At 42.7% G+C, this 15,755-nt stretch overlaps 1 protein-coding gene across 1 annotated transcript in view; it reads right to left on the minus strand.

The window, feature by feature from the left end:
* Positions 1 to 15,755, minus strand: part of VDR (vitamin D receptor) — an 817,725-nt gene that overhangs the window by 119,544 nt on the left and 682,426 nt on the right. The window contains exon 7 of the mRNA XM_069231046.1: positions 4,970 to 5,138. Within this exon, the coding sequence (XP_069087147.1) occupies positions 4,970 to 5,138 (169 nt within the window). The remainder of the gene's footprint in view (positions 1 to 4,969; positions 5,139 to 15,755) is intronic.

The raw sequence follows: 15,755 nt of genomic DNA on the forward strand, positions 1-15,755 counted from the left end.
GATGGGAGGAGAGCAGCCAAACTGTACTTCAAAGGAAGGAAGGACATTTGGGTAAAACCAGATAGCCAGGTGCCCCCTAATTAGATTAAGAGAGGCCTGAAAAGGGGTGTGCCAAGGGAAACTTAGCCACACCAGTGGGTGGGCTCAGCCAGATCTAACCTCTGAGACTGAATTTTTGCCATCTTGAATTTTTGGGAAATGTTGCTCCCTGGGACTGATTTTTGTCACACTTCCCAGGAAGTGGTCACTGAAGAGGGTGATGGCCTGCATGTGATTTGACAGAGCACCCCCCATTGCTTCCCACTCCCAGGAACAAGGATAAAACTGGCAGAGCCGACCCCATTTCAGATCCCTACATGGAACAAGACAAAGAAGAAGAAGGACTGCCCTGCTGGAACTCTGACGTGTACCTGGACACTACATTTGGAAGGACTGCACAAGCTGCACACTTGGGCTTCACCAATAAAAGGACTTTGCCTGTCTTCATCTGCTTCAAGAAGCGACTCTGTTTGCTACAGGTAGAAAATAGCTGATCCGAGTCCCCTTTATCAAGCCCTGAAGAAACTGATCAGCTGACCAGTGACGAGGGGTCATTTTCGGATTTGAGCCAGGTCAATTTTGGGAGTTGGAGTCCTAACCCTCAAGAAGCCCCTCATTACGAGTATGGCGGTCATTAGACTGCCAAACTCGCGGATGGCGGTCAGACAGCCGCCAATCCGGTGGTCAGAGCTCCATATTTCAACCCCAGCGGTCGGGCTGCAATGAGACCACCAGCTCCGCCAGGATCAGAGATCCCGACGGATTGGCAGTAGGTGGTGATCCTAAGCTGCTAGGGCAGCGCTGCCCTAGGGATTACAACCTCATTCTTCGCAAGCCATTTCATGGAGGATGACGGAGAACGGGTGCAGGAGGCCCCTGCACTGCCCATGCACTTGGCAACCTCACACTATTCACTATCTGCTGTGCAGAAAGTGAACATTGCGAGGGTGCTGGTGCACCCTGCATCCTACAGTATTGCCGCTGGCTTGATTACGAGCCAGAGACAATGCTGTAGGGTCTTTCCCGCTAGGTCAGCGTGTGGAAACTCAGGTTTCTGCCCGCTGACCCAGCAGGAAACTCTTAATGGGCCCGGCTGGGAGGTAGCCAGTATGGCGGCAACCTCCCTGTTGGAAGTTCGGTGGACAGAGTAAACCGTCAACCAAACTCATAATCAGGCCCTAAATCTGAAGGTAAAACTTTTACTGAGGCCTCCCGCTAACTGTATCCGAGCAGGGCTCTATCAGGCCGGCCTCAAATGTTGACTTTGCCCTGGTTGAGTACAACCAGATATCCAGATTGGCGCTTTTAGTTTCTATGCCCTAAAAACATTTATTCTTCAAAAATTCATATCACTGGTTCACATTATTGGATTTTTGTCGTTTTAGTGTCATTTTAAAGAGAAAACTATAATCTATTTTAATAAACTGGTGTTTGATTTTTATTGTCTTTTGTGTTTAATTATCTACTGTTTTATGCTTTTATGTCTCCTTAGTTAAGCCTAACTGCTCGTTGCTAAGCTACCAAGGGTTGAGCTGGAATCAATTTATTAAGACCGAACTGGACCTAGTGGGGGTTAGTGGCCTATTGCTAAGTCCAGGCACTTACCTGCCCTTACCAATAATCCACTTTCCAACACTCTTCTTTTGTTTATTTTTTGAGGTCTGAAGGTTCTTCATTCAAAATGTTCTGCGCTTTAACGTCAGGATACCAATAAATACACTTGATGTGGTGCTTCAAATGAAAATTTACTTTATGACCCAGTGGCTTCTGCAGTTTGTGGTAGAAAATATTTTCTTCTGGATACAAGGAGCCCAATGCCTAAGACTTAAAGATCCACTGGGCTTTATCTCAGCTCTTGAATTCTCCCCAGTGAAATTCAAATTACCAGAGCATTATCGTTTATGGGTGTTCACCATTTTTTTTCCTTTATGAAAAGTTGAATGTATTCATACATTTCTGCATGTGTTTAAAGGATAATAACCCAAAATATTTGTATCAAGAGAAAAAGGCAATGTCTATGCATTTTAAAAACCTTTCAAATTGCAGCAGGAGATAGTTAGCCTACATCTAGCAGATACATTTATTAGATAACTGCACTGTTGGAGACTGTCAAACAAATGGTATTCATGTGCCTCACTTATGCATGTTAGCTGTGGCTCTGTGGTAAGCTCTGTCTGATTGCATATGGAAGATTTGCTACCAAGGGTGCCTCAAAACCCACAAGCAGTCACCTTCAGTAGGCTCCTCACAAGGTGTAGTTGCATGTCAAAGCGGTAGCTATGCACTCTATTCTGTGGAGGAGAACTGCTGCCTGTACAGTAGAAAGCTTTTTTACCTTTTGAAAGGGCATGCAACTAATCTAAACTGGAGGTATGCTCCTGGTTTACCTCGTTGAGAGAGTTACACAACATTATCCTGGTACTACACTGGTATATAATTATCATGACGGATTGAAAGTGACTTGGTAAAATTTTGTTTTTATTTTCCCACAAGGTTTCATTTGTTGGAAAAATGGTGAGAGCTGGCATACCCAATTGAAATGGCCACTACTTTTGTCCTGCATTCAATTTATTAATTTAGCTGTCTCATATCTCAGAACATAGCCCACTCTAAATCACACTTTAGTGGATATTGTGAAATATTTTAGATGATGATATAAGAAGGGTTGGGCTGTCAGGCACTAGAGAACAAAGCTAACACACATTCCTGTACTCTGGAGCAAATGATAATGCCAAGCCAGGAATATGATTGGATTGGCTAATATTGAGCTTAGAATAAGTGCCAAATTATATTTTTACCAAACAAACTACTGGCTTCTCAACTAGGAAGCCTCTATTTAGAGGCCCTGTCCAGTTTAAAATGCAACGGTTGTGCTATCCGTCTAAGGTTTTTTTCCAATGTTTATTGCATATTCTTTCATAAGTCTGTATTAATGAGGGACGTATCCTTACCAAGTCTCTTCCCAAAATTTAACTTGGACGGACAAAGTGCTTTTTAATCTATAAATCAACAGAATGATTTTGTTACATGGTGTGGCCCCAGCCCTTCTATTTTGTGTCAGCTGTCTCCTGCATTTTTGTTTTAGAATTCCCCCTGAGAAGGTATTTTCGGGCTCACAGTCTGAATCAAGGTAGAACTGGTATCTTTACATCAAAACATCCACTGGGTATGATCAGCCACCTACAGGTACTTCAAGCTAATTTGGAAGATCTTTGCTTTGAACATGAATTCCAAAAGAGTTGTCCAGGTTGATTAAGTTATGATTAGAATTTGTCTCGGCTAGGCTGAGGTGGGTCATGAATTTCTGCCTCGCCATTTGAGATTCTGACGACTTTAAAATGTTTCCTTTGTAGGAAGTGAGAGGGTTAGCAGGAAAATAACGACAGCAGCTACTCTTGTATTCCTAATCCTTAAACCCTCCTCTCCTTCCAGAGGGCATGCTCCCCTAGTTATTGTTATGTCTGTATAACAGATGTAAATGGACAGCAAAGGAACAGGCACAAAAATGGTCTGTGCACATTAGAGGCACCATTCCACAAAACAAGTTTTTTTTTATTCACAACTGATGAGTTCTGTCATGTTAAAGACTCCAGGTACATCTAATTTTCTCTCAATTGCATGTTTATCCAATTCAAAAAGACTTTATTTCTGCCATCAGGGCCATAAAAGAGGAAATGCAAATAAGAGTACATAATATATAAATAGGTAAAAAGGCACAATACTAAGCAATATGGCCTATGGCAATCATAATATAATTCTTAAAAATAGACACCTAGATGTTGAGATAACAGGATAAAATATCAGCTTATATATGTACTAATGAATGTTATTACAATGAATTATAGTGGAACAAAAAATAATGTTTAATAAGCCAGATAAGGCTAAAGAAGGGTGGGGGGGCAGGGGTGGGGTTGCCAAGTGCCTTTCTGAGAAGCATCCACATTGCCCCTAGAACCTTGGCGACTGGTATGGCAACAGATAAACTGCAGTCCGATCTCAAAGTATGAAGGGTGGCCAAAAGGCTATGCTGCTGCAAGGACATACAGGTGGGAACTAGCCATATTCTGCGCAGTCAGGCATACGCTGGACAGGCCAAAAAAAATGTGTGACACTCTCCACTTAGGAAGTGAGTACAGGGCACATATTGGTGACCCCGACAGTCCACCTCTGGGTGAAAAGCTCTTAACAGAAGAAGGCCCACTATAAATTGAAAATATAACTTCACGTCAATCCATACAATAACCTGATCCCAATATTACAGAGACCAAGGAACTCTCTCACTGATTTGAGGGAGTCGGCACTTTTGAGGTTGTTGACCTCTTTGGCTGCCCATGGAAGCTCCCTTCAGTGAGTGTTTTGGTGGGAATGGGGTGGTGGTGGTGGCATTGTCCGAAAGGTCAGATAGCCCAAGGGTGTAAAGAGACTTTAATATTGACGAGCCAGTGTACTTTGGTAAATGTGTTTGCCTGCAGTGCATCCTTGCACATTTATGATTATCAAACCTAATAAAGTTGCTTGCATGGAATTTAGAAGTGCAATATTTGTGCTTTTAAATATTAGCAAGAATACACTCAAAGTTAGAGTTATGATTCTGGGCAAAATAAATTGTTTTCTCTATTTTTTAACTAGCAATATTTACTGTAAATTCACGTTTTGTCTCTGTGGATTACCAATGTAATACTGGTAATTTGCTGACATGCTTTCTTTCAATCTGTATCACCACAAAACTGTTATATAACGTTTATGGTCTTCAATAATAACTCTATTACTGAATTTCACAAACATAAGTTAAGGATCAGATGGTTGTAAGCCAAGGAATAAGATGTAATGACAAGTAAAATAATACATACTTGCAAATGTAGCAATAAAAATAATAACAAGTGTGCTCCCTTCTGATTTTAACAATTCTAGGCATTGCAAAAAGGCTGACCTGAATCCAGGAATCATTTTCGCAAATCCAATAACTTTCTGTATACTATAGCTTACAAGGTCCGCTAAATGAGGCAACATTGAAAGTTGTGGTTCACCAGGCGTAGACGGACCATCTCTACTTTCTTCAGTCAACATCAGGCTACTGAAAAAGTTAGGTGCAACACAATCTGTAGGCAAAAAATTTGAAAAAAGAAGAGTTATACATTGAACTACTAAATTCTCTTAGGCGTCCTGCCTGTGATTGTAGGTTACTACATTTGAAGCAAATATACAGGAGTCATTACATTGACAGAACCATTACATCGGAAGAGTCACTAGAGAGCAGGAAGATTTTTAATTGTTTTATATCTTATGCTTTAAGTATGATTTCACTTACATGTAGTTTATTAGTTCTTTTTTATTCAAATTATTACCTGCACACCAAATTCAATGCTTATGACCACACAGCATATACAATATAAAACAAAAATGACTTAAGTGAAAGGTATTTAAACAACAACACATAATCAAACCAGTTAATGATGGTACACTCAGTTGTTTGTCAAAGTTGTAAGGCTAATTCTATATAGGATCTCATCTGTAAGATGATTTGGAACAATTGTGAGAGCATGGCTGTCAACAAGGGTAAGGTCATAAGCAATGCATGTGGTGTGCGAATAAAGTTTGTATGGCTGTTGCATGGTTATTGGATTGTGCTTCTAACCATAATTTACACATTTCATTGTTTTTTCTGTTTTAGTTTGTAACCACAACTGTACTTTAAGTGATTTTTTTAGATGATCAAGTTACTTAACTTTGATGACACTTTTCTTGGTGAATACTCTACCTATCCACAGATTCCACACCCAGGCGCCAAATTGAATCTAGAGAATGCAATGACCAGTGCTGCCAAGTGCATATAGGATGAGGCTTTGTGGCTCTGAATCACCACAAATGTGACAAAGCAGGAGTGTATATAAGCACCACCCCTACATATAGATGTCACTTTGTCGTCTTTCTCACTTTGTGCGCCATCAGATACAGAGCATAGAAGAGTTGTTGGTATCAGTGTGTTGACTTAAATAGGGACCTTTTTAGATGTAAAAGACACCACTAAATGTAAATATGTAAATTAGCACTTGTATAGCGCACTACTCACCCGTTAGGGTCTCAAGGCGCTGTACTCATACCGCTATGGAACCCCTCCTGGCTTTTCCCTGTGAGGTGCCCACTCCTGAGCACCCCCAGGGTGAAGCCAGGCATCCAAGCGCTGTTGGGGCCGTTGTGGAGATTAAGCAAGCTATTGCCCAGAGTTGCAGAGTGGGACCCATGAATTAGATTAGGCACCGAGGCGAGAATTATCTGGTCAAGGGGAATTGAGCCCAAGACCTGCCGAAGCGGGACTTGAACCCTGGTCTTGAGCCAGATCTCTGCTTCAGGGTCTGCCGCTCTAACCATTGAGCCACACTTCTCCCACTCCGCAGGACAGGGAGTCAGTGAGATACAAGCACTATCCATACAGGATCTGTTTTTACAGATTAAACAAGATAGAATAATCTTGCGCATGATGTGCATCAATACTGCTTACTACTTTGATTCAAGCATGTGAATCTATAAAAGTTCCAATACTGGAGTAAGAAAATGATTACTTACCTGTAATTTTAGTTCTCCAGTATTGGAATCTTTCATAGATTCACATGCGACCTGCCCACCTCCCCAGAGAAGCTCACCTTCACCTCCCTTTTCTCTTTAATATCCTATATGCACTTGTGCTTAGAAAATCTGAGGAACTGGAGCTTCTCTCAGGAAGGTTCTAGAGGGTGGTGTCGCCTGATTGGTGGGCCCTGAAGTTTGGCCCTTTTTTCTTAAAATGACTCTGATAGAGTGCTAAACTGAGCGGCCTAAGGGCCTTTAGGTTTAAACCTATGTTAATACTACTTAATTAACGGTATAGGGGGCTCCCATCTCGATGGCGGGGAATGATTCAAGCATGGGAATCTATGAAAGTTCCAACGCAGGAGTAAGAAGCCTCTCCATCTCTTTTGAGGGGTGAGAGGAAGCAAAGAATGTTGATAAAGTGCTAGACTGCCCAACGTAAAGGGAGTTACAACCTTTGGTAAAAAGGTCATCTGAGTACTCGGCACCAACCTCTCAGGGAAGAAGGTTGCGTAGGGCAGCTGTTTTACTTATCTACTGTTTTATGCTTTTATGTCTCCTTAGTTAAGCCTATCTGCTCGTTGCCAAGCTACCAAGGGTTGAGCTGGAATCAATTTATTAAGACCGAACTGGACCTAGTGGGGGTTAGTGGCCTATTGCTAAGTGCAGGCACTTACCTGCCCTTACCAATAATCCACTTTCCAACACTCTTCTTTTGTTAATTTTTTGAGGTCTGAAGGTTCTTCATTCAAAATGTTCTGCGCTTTAACGTCAGGATACCAATAAATACACTTGATGTGGTGCTTCAAATGAAAATTTACTTTATGACCCAGTGGCTTCTGCAGTTTGTGGTAGAAAATATTTTCTTCTGGATACAAGGAGCCCAATGCCTAAGACTTAAAGATCCACTGGGCTTTATCTCAGCTCTTGAATTCTCCCCAGTGAAATTCAAATTACCAGAGCATTATCGTTTATGGGTGTTCACCATTTTTTTTCCTTTATGAAAAGTTGAATGTATTCATACATTTCTGCATGTGTTTAAAGGATAATAACCCAAAATATTTGTATCAAGAGAAAAAGGCAATGTCTATGCATTTTAAAAACCTTTCAAATTGCAGCAGGAGATCACTAGCCTACATCTAGCAGATATATTTATTAGATAACTGCACTGGTGAAGACTATCAAACAAATGGTATTCATGTGCCTCACTTATGCATGTCAACTGTGGCTCTGTGGTAAGCTCTGTCTGATTGCATATGGAAGATTTGCTACCAAGGGTGCCTCAAAACCCACAAGCAGTCACCTTCAGTAGGCTCCTCACAAGGTGTAGTTGCATGTCAAAGTGGTAGCTATGCACTCTCTACTGTACAGGCAGCAGTTCTCCTCCACAGAATAAAGCTTTTTACCTTTTGAAAGGGCATGCAACTAATCTAAACTGAAGATATGCTCCTGGTTTACCTCGTTGAGAGAGTTACACAACATTATCCTGGTACTACACTGGTATATAATTATCATGATGGATTGAAAGTGACTTGGTAAAATTCTGGTTTTATTTTCCCACAAGGTTTCATTTGTTGGAAAAATGGTGAGAGCTGGCATACCCAATTGAAATGGCCACTACTTTTGTCCTGCATTCAATTGATTAATTTAGCTGTCTCATATCTCAGAACATAGCCCACTGTAAATCACACTTTAGTGGATATTGCTGAAATATTTTAGATGATGATATAAGAAGGGTTGGGCTGCCAGGCACTAGAGAACAAAGCTAACACATTCCTGTATTCTGGAGCAAATGATAATGCCAAGCCAGGAATATGATTGGATTGGCAAATATTGAGCTTAGAATAAGTGCCAAATTATATTCTTACCAAACAAACTACTGGCTTCTCAACTAGGAGGCCTCTATTTAGAGGCCCCTGTCCAGTTTAAAATGCAATGGTTGTGCTATCTGTCTAAGGTTTTTTTCCATTGTTTATTGCATATTCTTTCATAAGTCTGTATTAATGAGGGACATATCCTTACCAAGTCTCTTCCCAAAATTTAACTTGGACGGACAAAGTGCTTTTTAATCTATAAATCAACAGAATGATTTTGTTACATGGTGTGGCCCCAGCCCTTCTATTTTGTGTCAGCTGTCTCCTGCATTTTTTTTTAGAATTCCCCCTGAGAAGGTATTTTCGGGCTCACAGTCTGAGTCAAGGTAGAACTGGTATCTTTACATCAAAACATCCACTGGGTATGATCAGCCACCTACAGGTACTTCAAGCTAATTTGGAAGATCTTTGCTTTGAACATGAATTCCAAAAGAGTTGTCCAGGTTGATTAAGTTATGATTAGAATTTGTCTCGGCTAGGCCGAGGTGGGTCATGAATTTCTGCCTCGCCATTTGAGATTCTGATGACTTTAAAATGTTTCCTTTGTAGGAAGTGAGAGGGTTAGCAGGAAGATAACGACAGCAGCTACTCTTGTATTCCTAATCCTTAAACCCTCCTCTCCTTCCAGAGGGCATGCTCCCCTAGTTATTGTTATGTCTGTATAACAGATGTAAATGGACAGCAAAGGAACAGGCAGAAAAATGGTCTGTGCACATTAGAGGCACCATTCCACAAAACAAGGTTTTTTTATTCACAACTGATGAGTTCTGTCATGTTAAAGACTCCAGGTACATCTAATTTTCTCTCAATTGCATGTTTATCCAATTCAAAAAGACTTTATTTCTGCCATCTGGGCCATAAAAGAGGAAATGCAAATAAGAGTACATAATATATAAATAGGTAAAAAGGCACAATACAAAGCAATATGGCCTATGGCAATCATAATTCTTAAAAATAGACACCTAGATGTTGTGATAACAGGATAAAATATCATCTTATATATGTACTAATGAATGTTATTACAATGAATTATGGTGGAACAAAAAATTATGTTTAATAAGCCAGATAAAGCTAAAGAATGGTGGGGGGGCAGGGGTGGGGTTGCCAAGTGCCTTTCTGAGAAGCATCCACATTGCCCCTAGAACCTTGGCGACTGGTATGGCAACAGATAAACTGCAGTCCGATCTCAAAGTATGAAGGGTGGCCAAAAGGCTATGCTGCTGCAAGGACATACAGGTGGGAACTAGCCATATTCTGCGCGGTCAGGCATATGCTGGACCGGCCCAAAAAACATGTGTGACACTCTCCACTTAGGAAGTGAGTACAGGGCACATATTGGTGACCCCGACAGTCCACCTCTGGGTGAAAAGCTCTTAGCAGAAGAAGGCCCACTATAAATTGAAAATATAACTTCACGTCAATCCATACAATAACCTGATCCCAATATTACAGATGGCAAGGAACTCTCTCACTGATTTGAGGGAGTCGGCACTTTTGAGGTTGTTGACCTCTTTGGCTGCCCATTAAAGCTCCCTTCAGTGAGTGTTTTGGTGGGAATGGGGTGGTGGTGGCATTGTCCTAAAGGTCAGATAGCCCAAGGGTGTAAAGAGACTTTAATATTGACGAGCCAGTGTATAAAGGTCACCTGAGTACTCAGCACCAACCTCTCAGGGAAGAAGGTTGCGTAGGGCAGCTGCACTTAAAGAGGCTCCAGTTCACTCATGTGACAAGTTCACATGATCGTGTTGACAAAGACAGCTGTCAGAATCAGGAGACAGCAAGCAACTAAGCACAGACTTGAAGGGTGCACACATAAGAAATGTCAACATCAAGTTAAGGTTCCACTGGGGCATCATGTTTGCCAAACGATTCATTAACCACAATACAACTAGTGACTAAACAAGGACACTGGTCTGGCAAACCTAAAAAGGACAAAAGAACCGACAAATTACTTTTTACATGAAAGTTTGACAATTGTGCTTTTAAAGGGTTGGTGTCTTGGGCACCACATCAGGTTACAAACTTGCCCCCAGAGTCCAGCATATACAGATTTTGCAGAAGGGCATCTGTCAGTCATAGTGACATCAATCACCTCACATGGTAATTCAAACGCAGTCAACTGCCACCACTCAAGATGCTTGGGTAAATAATTTTGCCCTGTTGCTGAGACACAAGGTCCTTCCTAAGTGACAGCCTGATTACAGGTCTGTTCTTATGCTCAGGATTCCAGGTACAATGCTCTCCTGGCCCAGTAGAGAGCAATTACGATGACTTAGGCTCAGTCATTCTTGAACTTCCTCAGAACTCAGGATGGGAGCGGTAGCAGCGGGAAAGTGTACAGAAATCCCTCATTACATACCAGCCAGAAAGCACCCCATAATGGGTCCTTTCGTAGAAACTCCAACACACAAAACCATTAACACTGCACACTAGTGGTGAATAGATCTAGCCAGGGTTCTCTCTAAAGAACAATTATGTGCTGTGCAACCAAAAGATTCAGATTCATCCACTCTGCAATTCATGGACCCAATCAAGTGCTTGGCGACTAGAAATATGTTATTCTGCTCCAGCCACCCTAAAAAATGCAAATCCTCTGGACAAAGGGCCCAGGATTCCACTATGTGCTGTTTGTCGCAGAATCACATGGCAGTTGTGTCATCCATGAGAATCCGCAACACCCTCCTCTTGATGGATGCTGCAAATGGCACTCTCTACAGGGTCACCCCAAAACGTTTTACCTTCTTCCTCCTACTTTTTTCTGGATTTTGCTTGTGGGCCTTAGTACTCTGTGCACTTTACCAGTGCTAAAGTGCCTGTGCTTTCTCCCCAGCACATGGTTTGATTGGCAAATACCTGATTGGCATATTAAATGTACTTCTAAGTCCCTTGTAGAGTAGTATACCATGGGCCTGTAAAATGAAAGCTACCAGCAAGCCTGCAGTACATATTGTGCCACCCACTTAAGTAACAAGTTAAAACCTGTCCCAGGCCTGCCATTGCATCCTGATGGCAGTGTCCCACTCGCCTGTAAAACCCCTTGCCAAGCCTTAAACTCCCCTTTTATTACAAATAAGGTAATTGCTAAGGTAGGCCTTGGTAGCCTATAGAATGCTGTGTAAATAAAAGGAAGGGTGTGTCCTTTTTAGTTTTACATGTCCCAGTAATGCAAAACCCCAAAATTTGTTTTTAACTAGTTAGGCCTACCCCTTCCATAAGATAAGTTTGGGGATTCCAGATTATGTTTAATTAGCTATAATTCCTAAACCAGAGGTGGTAGGTATACCATGTTTGGTATCTATGAGCTTGTAATCATAAACCCTTTTTAATTGTAATGTCAGATTTATCATTACAACCTTGAAAATGCCACTTTTAGGAAGTGCCCTTTTCCTGCCCTTAGCCCTCTGTGCCTGCCTTAGGTCACATGACGTGGTGTAACTGACAGTTGAGACTTTGTGAATTCACCACAGACAGTCACACAATAGTGGGATTGGCAGAATCTGAATGGGCCATTAACTGACCTGATAGGGTACAGGGGACGGGGGACGGGGGACGGGGGGGTTGTTGGGGGAGGGTGGAGCTAAGCACAGCCCCACGTGCACCTGAAAAGGCTGGGCTCTGCCACCACACAATAGGCCCAATGATCCTGTATTGTCAGATCAGCCAGCTAGGAGCCAGGGCTGGAAGCCAGGAAACCCCCAGTACTTCAGAGAACCCTTCTGGAAACATCGCCCAACTTCTAGGAGTATGGCACCAGGGTATAAAAATAGGTCTCTCAGATCCACTCTTCAGTTCACTACTGGATCTGCAGAAGGACTCTGAGGACTGCCTGATGCTGTGCATTCTACCAGTCTGCTGCTGTACCTGGAAGGACTGCTTTGCTGCTTGGAGCCTGCCTTGATTCTTCCAAGGCTAGCCCTGCTGTGGAGTGCTGCAACTTCACCTGCACCAAGGACTTCAGAAGTGATTCCAAGGGCTAGATTAGCTTGCCTCCTGTTCAGAGCCACAGGGACATAACAGGCTCCCACCATCTTGAACCCACACCTGGACCCGGCCTAAGTGAGTCTTGAACCCCAAGAGGTCTCCATCCACTCCTGCATTCGTGGATGTTGTGCTAAAGGTACCCAGGTGGCCATTTTCCAAACCTGAGAAATTGCTATTTTGAACCTTATACTTTAAAAATTCATAACTCCTGTCCTATTAATTGGATTTTGATCGTTTTGGTGGCAAATAAGTTATTATGATTTTCTCTATGTTTCCAAATTGGTTGGGGATTTTTTTGTGTTGTGTTTTTATTTTATTACTGTTTGTGGGCTGCATAAATACTTTACACATTGCCTCTAAGTTTAGCCTTTTTTTTTGTTTTTAGTGCCAAGCTACCCAGGGTTAATAGAGGTTAAATTAGTGACTCTTTGTGGTTTACCCTGCAAGGGATTGTGGCTGTTGCTTGACCAGGAAAATAATAAACTGAGGTTCCAGAAGGTTGATATGGAGCTGAAGCTCCACTGGAGACCAGAGGTCTCTGATCTTAACCTCTGCTAGATTACTTTCCCCACCAACCCTATAGTGATGCATCAGTCACCACTAATAGCTATGGATGAGAAAGGGAGAATGGTCTGTGGCAGAACAATTTTTGATCAATCTACCACCACTGTGGACCATCTCTTTTGAGACTTGGATGGAATAAGTGAGCCAGTCTGGATGCTGAGCCCACTGGGTTTTCAGGTTCTACTTCAGAATTGACATGAGCCACCTGGTCTTACTGGCAAAGCAGCCACACAACTCTAACAAGCCAAGAAGCATCAGAGGCATCCTCACTGGGATCCAGGAAAGAACCTGAAATATTGTGATCATAGTCTGAATGTCTTGGACGCACTGTGGTGGAGAAAAAGCTTTGAACCTCACCATATCTGGGATTGCCCCAATAAACTGATGTTTCTGTGAAAAAATCAGTTAGGACTTCCCCTCTTTTTTCATGAAACCCAACGATGTTAGTAGTTCTGCCATCATTCAAAGATGGACTATAGCTGCCTATGAAGAGCTCGGCTTCAACAGCTAGTCGTCAAGCCACAGGAATACGGAAACTGTCAACCAAGGAAGTTAGGCGACAGCTATCAACACTTTCATTAACTCCTGAAGGGCAGAGGAAAGGCCAAAGGTGAGCACTACAAGTAAAATAGCTACTGGTCCATCTTGAACCACAGGGACTGCAAAATGGGTATATGAAAATATGTGTCACTGAAGTCCAAAGACACCATTCGGTTTCCTAGGTCCAGATGAGATTGGATCTGATTCATTGTGAACATTAAGAAATTGTCCTTCAACAAGAAGGCATTCAATTAAAGGTCCAGGATAGGCCTGAAGCCTCCGACCTCTCTGAGGATGAGGAAGTAGCATGAGGAGCAAACTTCATCTCTCTTGAAGTCTGGCATCTATTCAATTGCACCCTTAGTGAGCAAGATGTGTACCTCCTTTAGCAAGATAGACAGAAGATATTTTTAGGCTTTGTTCTGCAGCGGAATGAACGTGGGATGGTGAGGAAATTACAGGGCATACATTCTTTGGGTAATCCACAACACCCATCTACAGATATGATGGTTTGTTAACATGGGAGGGAATACAGGATCCTGCTCACTCTGGTTGGATGTGAGCCTCTGTGGACATACTAAAGTGGCTTGGGGGTTGAGGTAACATGGCAACATACATGAGCAACAAACCCCCTGTTGGGCATGATAGAAGCAAGGTTTGGCTGTGGGCCTGGACTACAGGCTAACCCTTCTCAGTTTCTTTTACATAAAGCTTAGGTTGCAGTTGTTTTGCTCATTCCACCAGCACACCTTACAAAAGGGTACAACTGATATGAGACTGCCCTTTATTTACATTCCTCTAAATTCTATGACTGTCTCTAAACTGATTACAATTGAGTAGCTGTGAAACGTGCAACTTTCTAAGAACTTGGTCCTTTGCTCCATACAACATAAGATGTGAACAACGGCTGCCTCTTATTAACTTTAAATATAACAAAAGTATAACAAATCAAGCTGAAAGATTAGGTAATCAAAAATACTATCCGAAACTGGTGAAAAATCTCCGGTCAGAAAATTAGAGAACCACGCTTCAAGTTACTTTTAAAGACAAGGGTTTAAGCCAAAACAAATTATTCCTTAAAAAAATCGGCTAGAATTCCTGTGGTGTATACCTTACCTAAGATACACAAAGATGTTAGATATTCCCTTGGCATACTACTTTTGTCTGGTTGTGGGTCAGTTCGGCATCCTTTGGGTCACTACAAAGATTTCTGCATTTGCTTCACAGACATACGTTAGGGACAGCTCACATATGAATAGACCCATCTGAATCCGAAACTGAACTACTTGTCAATAAGGATACTGCATCTTTATACACAATCCCACAAAAGAGTCTGAAAAACTTGTAGATACTGGGTCAGCACCAATGACAGCCCCCACTGCATTTAGAGTGTAACATCGACCAGCTGGTGGGGTCTGCTGTCCCAAGGACATCGAAAAGCTCTATATCACAGGTGGTGGGTCTGTGGCCTCCCCTGGGTCCTGATTGTCTTCTGACGAACTGGGAGACTGGGGGCCACTGCTCCGACCACTGGACTGGAACCTCTGTGCATCGCAACTGTTGTTTTTGACAAGGCTTGTTGACTCTTCCTCCAGGAGATCTTCAGGCACCAAGAAGCTCTGGTCTCCAGCACTCTGCAACTCAAAATGCAGCCCCTGTCCTGCAACTCCTGCGACATGGGACTTCTGTTTTGTTGTGCTTTTGAGGCCTCCTGTGTCCATCGCCTGTGGGGCACTTGTGGGAGCCCCAACAACTTCTGCTGTCCTTCCTGTGTGCTGAGGGCCAGCCCTAACTCCCCCTCAAGGGTAAAGTCTTCTGGATTTTGCTGGCCCCCAAAACTCTGCAAATACATCTGAACCCCTTGCAATCTAGAGCCCATCGAGGGACAGCTCGCAGGCAACTCCTGGGACCTTCTGCAGCTCCTAGACCCCGCAGCTGGATTTCTACCTCCACCGACTCGCAGGAACTTCACCTCAAGGAGGGTGGGCATTGCCACCTGCTCCAACCGGGCACCTCCAGGGGTGCTAGACTCTGTTACCTTCCTTTTCAGGTCCTCCAGGTCCGGAATACGTACCTGGGTTCCACCGGCCTGATCCACTGGTCAAACTCCAACATCGACTTCCTTATATTAGCCTATGGGACAACTGGTTAGGTAACCCCTTCGCACTTGGTCGGAACACTTACTGTACT

This window comes from Pleurodeles waltl, chromosome 4_2 (assembly GCF_031143425.1).
Source record: "Pleurodeles waltl isolate 20211129_DDA chromosome 4_2, aPleWal1.hap1.20221129, whole genome shotgun sequence".
NCBI classification, from domain to species: domain Eukaryota; kingdom Metazoa; phylum Chordata; class Amphibia; order Caudata; family Salamandridae; genus Pleurodeles; species Pleurodeles waltl.